The sequence below is a fragment of the Carassius carassius genome, chromosome 44 (genome assembly GCF_963082965.1).
Source record: "Carassius carassius chromosome 44, fCarCar2.1, whole genome shotgun sequence".
Taxonomy (NCBI): Eukaryota; Metazoa; Chordata; class Actinopteri; order Cypriniformes; family Cyprinidae; genus Carassius; species Carassius carassius.
The window spans coordinates 8,497,464-8,509,919 of NC_081798.1; the positions used below are offsets into that span (position 1 = coordinate 8,497,464).

Below are 12,456 nucleotides of genomic sequence, written 5' to 3' on the forward strand. Positions count from 1 at the left end.
AGGGAGAATGGGAGCAGTTGGAAGACAAGCTACTCTATCTGACTTATTTATATTAATATTTGCTATATCTTACAACAGATGTTATATTGAGATGGCGTTTAGTTTGAGATAAAGTAACATATGATAAAATCATAAATAGGTAAATGCAAACATGAAGTGAAATAGTGAAATGGAAAGAAAGGGAAGTAATGAAGTTAATAAGTCCAGGTGAAAGAAAGATGTTGCTGATGTTGTAAAAATGATCATGGCATGACGTTCTCGTAGTGCAGGCCGCCTCTCTGAGGTACCTTTCTGCTGCGGAATTCTTCGTCGTCCTTGTAGCCTTCCTGATGGATGCCTGAATGGGGGCCCATGCTGCGTAGCCAGGCATTGCTGTCTGAGGGCAGGGGAGGAACGGAGGGGGGAAAGGACTGGGAGGACTCCAGGGGCTGGTAAGATTTAGGAAGTGGAGGTCGAGGAGGACCAACCTCCTGTCATAGGATGGCAAGGGAAAAGAAAAAACAGGAAGTTGGGCAGAGAGAGTGAAATAAATGGATAGGGAAAGAAAGAAGGACAAAGAGGAGGAGAGAAGAGAAAGGATCGAGAAGTGGAGAGAGAGCTGAGCATCAGGAGCGACTAAGCCAGGTGGCGGGCGGAGAGAATCATGGGAAGCATATAGGCATGGATTCCACAACCTCACCACAACCACTAATAAACACTGACCTGCACACGACCCATACATGTACTTTGCGGTTTTGGCAAATCTCTGCTAGCAAAGGCAACTGTGAGCTGGGTTAAAAGGCTTAGGCCATCAGTTTTAATACAGAAATTCTGGAAATGTGCAGTTCAGTCAGGAGCTGATACTTTTAAATAAACACCATGTGCTAGAAACCAGAAACGGAGTAAAACTCTGAGTAAATTTTGGTAGTGTTTCACTGTGGGAGTGGGTCACCTATGAGTACTAACAAACACACACAACCAAGCGTTAATAAGAGTGCCTACAACTAAATAACAAACAAAACAAAAACAAAACTGAATCATACACCCAGAAAACATGTATTAGACAGAAATAATCTATGAATCCCATTTCAGGTCATTTAATCATCTTTCCAGTTAGATTTATTCAAATCCCGGTTGAGCTTTTTGTGCGTTATCTTATGCTAACAAGCCAATAGAGTGCAACAGCAGCCAGCAATTTTCTTAATTATTTCGTTCAAAGGGATTTTTAAAAAGTGTTTGCTTAGGAGTTATAAGCCATGAAACATACCAAAGAGCTACAAGGTGAATCAAAAGATTACAAACTTTGATTTGAAGGGGAAAATAATTTTAAATTCAGACAAAAGACAAAGGTGCATGACTGTCTACTTAACAGCCTTAACAGCCACCCCAAAATGAACATTTTGTCATTAATCACTTACCCCACTTATTATGAGCTGAACACACACAGTGTACGCTCTTCTGAGTCATCCGCCCCACAAGGTTGCACTGTTTTCTTTCAATTCAAAGCATAAATATACTGTATTTTACGGACTATAAGTCACACTTTTTTTCATAGTTTGGCTGGTCCTGCGACTTATAGTCAGGTGCGACTTAATAATAAAAATTAATTTGACATGAACCGAGAGAAATGAACCAAGAGAAAACATTACTGTCTACAGCCACAAGAGGGCGCTCTATGCCTCTCAGTGCTCCTGTAGTCTACACTGAGCAGCATAGAGCGCCCTCTCGCGGCTGTAGACGGTAATGTTTTCTCTTGGTTCTTGGTTCTAAATAAATGCGACTTATGGTCCAGAGTGACTTACATATGTTTTTTTCCTCGTCACGATGTATTTTTGGACTGAGGCGACTTATACTCAGGTGCGACTTATAGTCCGAAAAATACGGTACGTATAAAATTGTATCCTTCTGGGGCAGATGGCTCAGAAGAGCATACGCTGTCTTTGTTCAGCTTTTAAAAAAAGTGGAGAGAAACAGAGGAGGGGTATTGTTGAATAAAGTCATTATTTTTGTTTTCTTTGTGTACAAAAAGTATTCTAGTTGCTTCACAATGTTACGGTTGAACCACTGATGGCAGATGGACTATTCTGACAACGTCATTCATACTTTTCTGGACTTTGACAGTGTAACTTACTTGGCAGTCTATGGGACAGTCACAAGCCTGCCGGTTTTCCTCCAAAATATCTTAAATTGTGTTCCGAAGATGAACAAAGCTTTTACGGGTTAGGAATGAAATCGGGGTAATTGATTAATGACAAAATTTTCATTTTGGGGTGAAGTATCCCTTTAATGAGGGAAAGAACCACAGCCCCATGAAGCAATGTAAAGCACATAATCAAACTGAAAATGAAGAAAATATATAAAACTATTGATTTAAATATTCTAACTATGCATATAGAAATAGCATATTTCTAGACTTACATTTATTTGAAAATACACAAATTATGTCTACAAATATTTAAATATTTTGAGAGTATAGGGAGACTCCCATTATTATATAATTTGCAGTGATTTATGGAAGTGCGGGTGCTTAGGCTGCAGTTTATTATTATTTTTTTGAAATTCTCCAATTGATGACAATTTCTCTTCAGAATCATGGTCAATGAAGTATTTTACCAGGAATTCCACTGTTATACATGATTATTTACAAAATAATCTGAATTAATGCAGGCTGATGATTTAAATGCATATAACATCAATTAACATCCTTGAAACTCATAGTAGATCTGTAGTTAACGTTATCATTCGAAATGTATTCCCTATGAAGAAAATGAGTGGGACTTTTACTTACATAACTGTTGCACTCTACAATGGCATCTTAACAAAATAAAAGTCTTTTGAAGTTATCACCACAACTCAATGGCAGAAGACTATGGTAAGAGGTTCTTTAAATGAGCATATACAGCAAATATAATTTCTTTCGAATCAGAAACAATTCAGGCTAAACAAAAATAGCGAATCCTACGATCAGACTTGATTTAATTAGGAGAAGCAGAACAATGTGCTGCTGTATTGTATTCTGTACACTGTAATGAGTAAGACTTTCATTGAAGAGTAATGCTGTGTGAAATACCTCTGTGGCCACCTGTTTAGTGGGAGAGGCCTGAGAGCCAGGGACAGGAGAGAAGGGGCTGAGAGGACTCGTCAGACTCACTGAACTCAAGGGACTCGCAGGACTGTTTGTGCTGAAAGAGCCGGATGCTCCACTGGCTAATGGAGACAGAGACAGATAATAGAGTTAAGGACCTATGTCATGATGTCAAAAGTAACCTAATATTCTTCCCTATAATATGCTCTTCTTTGCTACAGTTGTATTTCAATAAAAAAAAAATCAAATCATAAAACAAATGACACTGGTCTCTGTTTCTTGTTATACATCAAGCATTGCAGCAGCATTACTGCAACAGCAGGCTAAAGCGTTCTCACAATATTCTTCAACATAAGAAAACTGCAGCTCTGTACAGAGAAAATATGGAACAATCTGAGGGCAAATCTTAATGTGAGCTTGCAGTTGATTGCAAGAATGGGACAGGGTTTATGTAGACTAAATGACTGGAAAAGTCATTTAATAGAAGCACCGTTTCACCGGATGATCTGGTTATGATTAAAATTACACAATTAAAAATTACCATCCAATTTTAAAAATGAAACATATACATGCATAAAATAATCATTCATAATAAGATCAATAACATGCATTTAAAAAAAATTCATAACCAGAAACTAGGGCTGCGCCGATCACGATCAGCCGATCGTTAATGCGCATCTCGTCAGTAAAGCCGGTTCTCTAATCAGCGGTAAATTCCATCAGGTGCGTGATTTCACATAGAGCAGCTGTTACTACACAGAGCCGTTGTTAACTAAGAAGATGCGCAAATAAACGCTGAAAATGAACGTGGATTTGCGCATCTTCTCAGTTAACAATGGCTCTGTGTAGTAACAGCTGCTCTATGTGAAATCACGCACCTGATGGAATTTACCACTGATTAGAGAACCGGCTTTACTGACGAGATGCGCATTAACGATCGGCCGATCGTGATCGTGCACAGCCCTACCAGAAACTGGTCAGAAAGAAGTTGTTTTTCTGCTCTGCAAGACCACATTTCTAAGTGCCAAAATGAACAGAGATTATGCATGACACTGTGCAGTAACAGATCATCTGACCTCTGTGCTTGGCCGTGTCCGTGCCACGAGACGGGTTGTTCTTGTGCAGCCCCTCCAAAACATCCTGAACCCTCCAGAACTCCTTCTGAATGTGCCTGTGTACCAGCTCACTCTGGAAGGAAAGCGATTCATTGAAAGAGAAAAGACACATGCATTATTGAAGCACTGTCAGGATCATTACATTAATGCATAGTCATTCTTATTAATAATTAATGAGAGATTCACATGCTGTTCAATTACCGATTGCATAATTCATTTCCATTCAAAGGACTTCTTGTTGCATTAAATAGATAATTGCAATGGATCTTAATTTAGTATTCAAATTAATTCTGTATCATCAAGGTCACCTTTTTACTACAGTAATGCCCTCAAGGTAAATCAATCATGTAAAATGATCATGACAGTGCTGAATGCAATGGAGGTCATTCGTATGATGAAAACATATAATATCATGTGCTCATGAATAAATGATTTGTCTAAATAGAAAGATGGCAGAAGTCATTAAGGGCTTGTAGTTTAAGAGTTCAAGGTTCCCTGGTAACTAATGATGATGATGACAAATGTGAAGTCTGTATCATACTTGGCCTCCAGCGTTCAGCTGTTCCCACAGGTCACCGTGGATGCTGTTTACTTCATCCTCTAGTGCTTCAAACTCCATACGAGTGGTGGTCAGGGCCTGTGAAATACAATTAACAAATGAAATAACATTTATTTAAATTAATTCTACTAGCTTAGATTGTGTTTTCATAACTGTCTGGTTTCTTACACTGGAGGCCTGAGACAGCTCTCCTCTGATGTTAATCAGCTTGTTTTGTAGACTCTCCTTCTTCAGCTGAAGTTTCTCCATGGCTAGCGGCTGGCTCTTGTACAGCTCCATCTCCTGATGTGTGGCCACCAGCACCCCCTCTAGACTGTCCTGGATAATACAGAAAACAGTCAAGTGAGCAAGGGCAGCATTTTTAGGCATAATCATGTGGTTTAAATTGATCATTTAATGTTAAGTATTTAATTAATTATTTCATATAATAAAAATATATTTTAATAGTATTTTATATTATATTTGATGTTGAGCCAGGAATCTTTTTTTTTTTTAGATAACTCTTAAAAGCAACAAATGAACCTTTTCCATTCGCAAACGATGAACTACAGCCTCCTGCTCTTTCACAAGTCGGTTCTGCTCACACAAGCGGCCCAGTAGTTTCTGTACAGAGACAAAATGAATTGTTCATGGGTCTGTTATGTGAAAGACAATCGTTTATAAAGTTGCAAATTTATGTATGTCTTTGATCAGACAAAGTGACTCACACTGGTCTCAATCTCATTAAGCTTCAGTGTGGGATGTAGATCACCGTACACATCATGGAATGGAGGCACCTATAATCAAAGAGAATGGATAAAATGGAAATATTAGTGAAAATGAGTCTTTTATTTCTCATTTTTTAAAGATTTAAAATAATAGTATAATGAACAATAAACTGATACTAATAAAAATGACAACTGTTATTGATTTATTTGCTCAGAATTCAAATAAGTAAATACAAAAACTTTTTAAATCATTAAATAGCTACCAGAAATAGGTATTAGCCATTGCAATGTGCTGTTTGCATTATTGAGCAACAAAAACCATCCAAAATGCTGTGTCAATGATAAGCCCCACAGTGCGAAGGCTATACACTGAAAATGGCTTTCTTGCTTGATGGCATGAGTGGACAAGACACACAATGACCACACAATAGAGGATGTGATATTGGGCAAACAAGCACTGGAAATGGCAGGATTTAGATACTCAAAGTAAAGCAAAACCAAAGAGAAACTGCAGATTGTGGCTCTCATAGCTGAACTTAAATGTAAGGCTTTAAAACTAAACCTAAGTTCACTTAAACCTAAAGCACGATCAACACATCCAACATGCCACATCGACCGGATAGCACAGAGAGAGCCAGGCTCCGTCACAGCCTCAGAACAGCCATGTCTGAGCCAGTCTTTGCCAGAAAGAGGCTGAACTGAGGTTCAGTAGCACGGGAATAGCAGGTAGAACAGCAGCCTGTCTCTCTAGAAGAGTCTCGACTCTCTTACTTGTGAGAATAGTTTTGCTCGAGGAGAGGAACGCTCAACCAATCTGGTTACCATGCTGATTAGGTGATCACCATCGGTCATCTAGGGCAGAACACACCATCATTCACCTGGCTATATGATTGACCTTGAGTATGGCGACTTTGATGAAAACTATACTTGCAATGTCCACAGCACGTCGAGGATATAGTAGAGACCGGGGCAAGTTTTCTCACTTTCACACACTTTTTTACTTTTTATTTTAGCGGTCATTACACTACCGCTAAAAAGATTTAGTGCAATAAATACGTTTTAATGTTTCTGAAACAAGTCTCACTTAGACTGCAATTACCTGTATTTGATGAAAAATACGGTAAATAAATTCTAAATGTACAATTTAGAATAACTGTTTTATAGTTTTTTCAAACCTGTGATGGGTTTTCTGAATTTTTGTTTCTAAATAAGTATAGTTCAAATCTATTCACTGACATATCGCCTGAGACTTACTAATACAAAAAAAAAAGTTTAATTAAACGTTATTTGGAATACTTGTTGTGCATCATATATTTCTTATTTTTTTATTAAGCACACAAATATGTAAATGTATTTTTAGTATACTTAGAATGAAATAAATGCATTTCAAATACAATTTACTGTATATATTTTTCACTAGGGCTTGCATCAAATATCCTATAACAGGCATATCAGAAAAAATATAATCAGTAAAAATATGAAACAATAAACAGTTCATAAAACAGCAAAACTGGTAACACAGAGAAATATCCCATTTTTGGCAGAAATTGTAATTGAAATTATTACTGAAATTTAATCAATAATTAAAAATATATATATTTAAAAGGTGACAATTTGCCCAGAACTGACAAAAAAGCATTCTAATTTAAGACTTTTTGATCAAGATGTCAAAACCAACATATATAAAAAATAAAATATATAAACATAATTGCGTTACAATTCCTGGGATATAACCCCCTCGTGACAACTTCCCCAAGTGACAGCTACGAAGAAGCCATGTTAACATGCAGCTGTTATAAAATAAGAAAACCCTTTCAAGTCAGTGTGAGAACTGACACACAGAGGAGAAGACAATGAGAACAGGAAAAATGTTTGAGGGGACCGTGACTACATTAATGGCATGGTTGTTTATGTCTTGACATGGGCAACCAAACAACAGTCAGTCTATTCTCTATCATCTCTTTAAAGTGAAGACAACAATCAAAAGCTCTGTTGGAAAACTTAGTGAGCTGCCTCTTGTCTATTGCCTGCTTTCTAAAGCAGCATCCTTACTAAAATGGAAAATCATTAATAATATACATTTTCCAGATTTAATCATAATGAACATTCTTTTCAAATCCCTTTTGTTGAGCAGCTCACTAGGTTTCAGACGAGAGCTAATATGTGCTGTCAGCATTGAATCTCCTACCTGCTGATCTAGGTACTCCAGGTTCCTCTGAAGCTGCACGTCTAAAATGTCCTCCTGATGTGTTCAGTGAGGCAGCAGCAAAGCCCAGTGTGTCAAACCCAGCAGCAGCATACAGCACGCAAAAGCATCAGATGGAGAGACGGAGACCGAGACACAGGTGAGGACAGACACATGCTGATCACGGCATCGCTAATCACAGCAAAGCACAGTGCATCACACTCATAACAACAGATTATTACACAGTCTCCATCATTCAATAGCCAGACTAGTGCACTTGATCTTTTGCACATACAAATTATCAGTCACGTGATTGCATGATTTGCTGGTTCTCTATAGAGAAGGCCCCAAATGGTGTGCTTCGTGCTAAACACATTCACAAATGCTTTACAGTGTTGACTTACCATTTTACTATGGAGCGAAGGGGATGCTGGGTAGTTGTAGTGGTACATTCCCTGGCTGTAGGAGCGTCTATCTCCAGGGAAATCATACTAAAACAAGAACAATTATGGCATTTTAAAGTCAGCCACAAAGAAGGCAATATATAATATAATATAACACAACATAATATAATATAATATTCCTATATCAATTATCAAGTATACTTAATTATTGTAAATGTCATAAGTATGCATGAGAAACAAAGTTTAAGAAAAACATAGCCATTAAAATCTCAAATAATCTGTAAATAAATAAGCATTCACATGTGATACTCTGGTTATGGATACTTAGTTGTTTGACAGATGCTTTACCTTAGGTGAGCTCAGTGACCTGCGGAGCCCGTAGACTGAGGGGTCAGCATATATTCCCTCCTCTCTGAGTCGGCCAGGTCCCTGATCAAACCTGACACTGGGCGATCGGGCAGGTGAGGCGAAGCTGTGTGGAGAGTAGGGGCCTCCCAGAGAAGAGGAGGGTGAACGAGGAACCGACCGCGAACGGGGCTGTATGGAAAGCCGTCTCATAGAGTTCTGCGCTGAGTCCAACTGGGAGTAATAGGGAGGACCCTGGGGTCCCATCATCCACTGAGGGTCTTGAGGTTGGCCATATAAGGGTCCGTCTCGTAATGAACGCCTTCTCTCTTCCATGGTCCAGCGAGGAGGTGGTCGGTTGTATGCAGCCGACATGGAGCAGATGCTCTCAGGTCGCACACCAGGTGGGTAGAGGGGATAGTCGTCTACATATGGAGGGCCGTTATACACACCGTAATAGTCTGCTGACATAGCCCGGTTTACTGTGTAGTACCTGGATGGACTAAAAACCAGTGGAATTATTATTACCAGAATATTAAATAAAAATACGCTACCATTCAAAAGTTTGGGGTCAGTAAGGTTTTTTGTAGACTCACCAAGGCTGCATTTATTTGATCAAATATATAGCAAAAACAGAAATATTATTACAGTTTTCAAGCAACTGTTTTGAAACAAATTTTTCATATATTTTAAAATATAATTTAATTCTGTGAAGACAATGCTGAATTTTTAAGCACAATTTACTCCAGTCTTCAGTGCCACGTGAATCATCAGAAATCATTCTAATTTGCTGATTTGGTGCTTAAGAAATAGTTTTTCTTCTTATCAATGTTGAAAACAGTTGTGCAGAAATCTTTTGTAATGTTATAACACTCTTTACAGCCACTTTGATCAATTTAATGCTTCCTTGCTGAATAAAAGCATTAATTTAAACAAACAAACAAAATTTTACTGACCTCTACATTACTGGAAAAAAAGAAAGACAAAGTAAAAATGACTATAAATTCTAGTTAAATTAAATTACCTTTTTAGTATAGTAATTGTACCCGTTTTATTTAGTTATTAACTAAGTACTAAAATACTGTAATGAAACTAAAACTAAAATAAAAATAAACTTAAACTAACATTCACAGAGTGAAAAGGACACCAACATAAATAAATAAATAAAAACTAAACTATAATAACCCTGCTGATAAGAAGAGGACAAGGTTATGAAAGCAGACCTAGACCTCACCTGCGGCTGTCGTCTTGAGGCACCAGGGCCCGCCGCTGGTTGACCCACTGCTGCAGCTGCGTCATGGAGCTCTTCCTCTGGGCCAGTCTCTCCGGTGCCGTCCTGGGCACAAAGCCTCTCCGCATCACCACATTCTCCTCATGCGGCTCGCGCATGTCCCTCATATTCTCTCGGGACTGGTATCTTGAACCATTCGGAGGACCATAGCTACCCCAGCCATTGGGGTGATGGGGTACCGGGACTGCTTTCTCCCCCATCCTGCCCTCTAAATTAGGGGTAACTGGGGTCACTGGGGTGCTGGGTGTGGTGTCTCTGGTTTCTACACCGTTAAGCTCGTGTTTGACAGGTTCTTGGATATCTGGCCTCTCGCCATTCTCTGCATGAGAATTGGACTCGAGGCGTTTGGCTACCATGTCGTTTTCATTTGCTGTCGGGACGGGATCAGATTTATTTCTGCAGAACAGCAGGAAAGAGAGAGACAACACATATATAAAACACTGTCTTAAACAGTTTAAAGCCTTTGATCTATTTGATTAAATGTTTTTTTTTATATATAAGGAGAGCGCAGGACTGTTTGTTCCAGAGTATCAGGGTAGCAGCATAAATGGTATGCACTTGTGTTCCATCTGTGTTCCTTTAGTTATTGCTCTGCATAAATTTTCATCAGATGTGTCTTTGGCTGCTTGAAATATGCTGCTCTGACTCCACAAGAATCACACTTTTAAGATCTCCATAAAAGCATTAAAATATTTTCAAGGAAGTAGTCATTATGACTCATTTGCTACATTTCAATTTGGAATATTTTTCGTTCTTGGCATTGGCCAATAGGATTTATCGTTCGGCCGATAAGTTGTAAACGGGACTTTTATTTTAACATTGATGAAAACCTGGTGCCTGAGTGCAGACACAGAAAAAACATGGATGCACTTAAGTGAACAACTTCAAACTATGCTACACTATATTCAGTTGGCCACTATGTGGTTATATTATTATTGTCATATTCACTTTGTAGTACATGTAAAATTGGCATTGCCTGGTCTTTGTCCGGTGTTCTTTGGTCATTTTAGACCAAAGTGTTTAATGACACTTAACATGCTGGTATAGTACGAAACTCTGTGACTTTTACGGCATTCACTATGTGACAAAAAAAAATTATATATATATATATATATATATTAATAATTGTAATAATTAATTGTGGAACTGATTCGAAAAAGCGAGATGATAGTCACACTTGTGTTGTTCGTGGTTAAAAAGGCAAGTAACTGGTACAGTACATCCTGCTGGTTACAGTGTTAGCTTCCTTTTTAGTGACATTTTTTAAAAAATTTTGAAAAGGCCAAAATAAGAATACAACAAAGAATAAAGCATTTGCTATCTAAACTATAAATCTATATATTTTAATCAGCTTTTTTTTTCAATTAGAAATAATCATGCAGTTCAGAACAGCAATAAGGTGAGTAAATGATGACAGAATTTCCATTTCAGAGTGACGCTGGTTTTAGAAATGAATGAAAGTGAAGTGACATTCAGCCAAGTATGGTGACCCATACTCAGAATTTGTGCTCTGCATTTAACCCATCCGAAATGCACACACACAGAGCAGTGAACACACACACACACACTGTGAGCACACACCCGGAGCAGTGGGCAGCCATTTTTATGCTGTGGCGCCCGGGGAGCAGTTGGGGGTTCGATGCCTTGCTCAAGGGCACCTAAGTCGTGGTATTGAAGGTGGAGAGAGAACTGTACATGCACTCCCACCACCCACAATTCCTGCTGACCCGGGACTCGAACTCACAACCTTTCGATTGGGAGTCCGACTCTCTAACCATTAGGCCACGACTTCCCTTCCCCTTTTAGATGCAAGAGTGGACAGTGTGTGAACTTGATGTGGATTATAGAGGTGTGTGTACCTGGATGTGGCTGGGATGTGGACCCTGGCAGCCTCATTCATGGCTTGGATCCACTCCTCCTGCTCCTTCTGGCTGTCTGCACTGAAGTAGTACGTACGAGTCCCTGTGTGCTCAGCCTGCAAACAGAAAGCAATACTGCCCTTTAAATCCTCACTTTCCTCATCCTCCTCATCCTCCTCTTCGTTGCTTTCGCACCACACCTGCAACAGAGAAAGAGAGAAAAAGAGAGAATATTATTGGACTATCCTATAGCCACTCCCATTGTGCAAGAACATAACTGTAAACCTGATACCACAAGGACAACAAAGCATGCAAAACAGATCCAGCAGAACAGTCCATTTAATTGTTCATATGTACATGAGCAAGTAAATAAAAGCCTGCGAATGAAAAAATATGCTATAATATGAATAATGCTTAAAGATATGAGCATAAATGCAGAATTATTATTTGAAGTAATATTTTGCTTAAAGTAATAATTCACGCAAAGATGAAAATCCGCTTAAAATGTACTCAAACTCAGGCCATCCAAGGTGTAGATGAGTTTGTTTCTTAATCAGAACAGAGTTATTGCAGATGAAGAAACAAACTAATTACAATTTTGGATGGCCTGAGCTTGAGCAAATTTAATTTTTTGGATGAACTAGTCCTTTAAGGCAAAGAGCGAGACAGACGCTGGTAGGTGAAGTCGCAGTGCATGCAAACAAAACCAATCCATGCAATGACTTCATTTTCATGTGAAAGCAAATGTGTTTATATTTAATATGCAGCAGAACACTGGAGAAATATGTGGCTCAGACATGCAGGTCAGACTCAAAATTATAGCAATTAAACATTGAGCATAAGCTAACAGGTGACTGGGGACTTTCAAAAAGTAATTAAGTTCGGTTTAATTATTGTATATAATGATTGAGTATAGAAGTTTGAAAA

At 38.6% G+C, this 12,456-nt stretch overlaps 1 protein-coding gene across 9 annotated transcripts in view; it reads right to left on the reverse strand.

The window, feature by feature from the left end:
• LOC132126530 (pleckstrin homology domain-containing family A member 6-like) overlaps positions 1-12,456 on the reverse strand; it is a 97,444-nt gene that overhangs the window by 11,290 nt on the left and 73,698 nt on the right. For 5 of the 9 annotated variants that reach the window (XM_059537812.1, XM_059537809.1, XM_059537807.1 and 2 more), the window contains 13 exons: positions 11,530-11,729; positions 9,614-10,066; positions 8,383-8,881; positions 8,035-8,121; positions 7,634-7,687; positions 6,217-6,297; positions 5,446-5,514; positions 5,261-5,341; positions 4,907-5,056; positions 4,721-4,816; positions 4,141-4,252; positions 3,050-3,186; positions 288-470 (listed from right to left, as the gene is read on the reverse strand). In XM_059537812.1, the coding sequence (XP_059393795.1) occupies positions 288-470; positions 3,050-3,186; positions 4,141-4,252; positions 4,721-4,816; positions 4,907-5,056; positions 5,261-5,341; positions 5,446-5,514; positions 6,217-6,297; positions 7,634-7,687; positions 8,035-8,121; positions 8,383-8,881; positions 9,614-10,066; positions 11,530-11,729 (2,202 nt within the window). The remainder of the gene's footprint in view (positions 1-287; positions 471-3,049; positions 3,187-4,140; positions 4,253-4,720; positions 4,817-4,906; positions 5,057-5,260; positions 5,342-5,445; positions 5,515-6,216; positions 6,298-7,633; positions 7,688-8,034; positions 8,122-8,382; positions 8,882-9,613; positions 10,067-11,529; positions 11,730-12,456) is intronic. The other 4 variants (XM_059537811.1, XM_059537815.1, XM_059537814.1 and 1 more) reach the window with 3 other exon arrangements.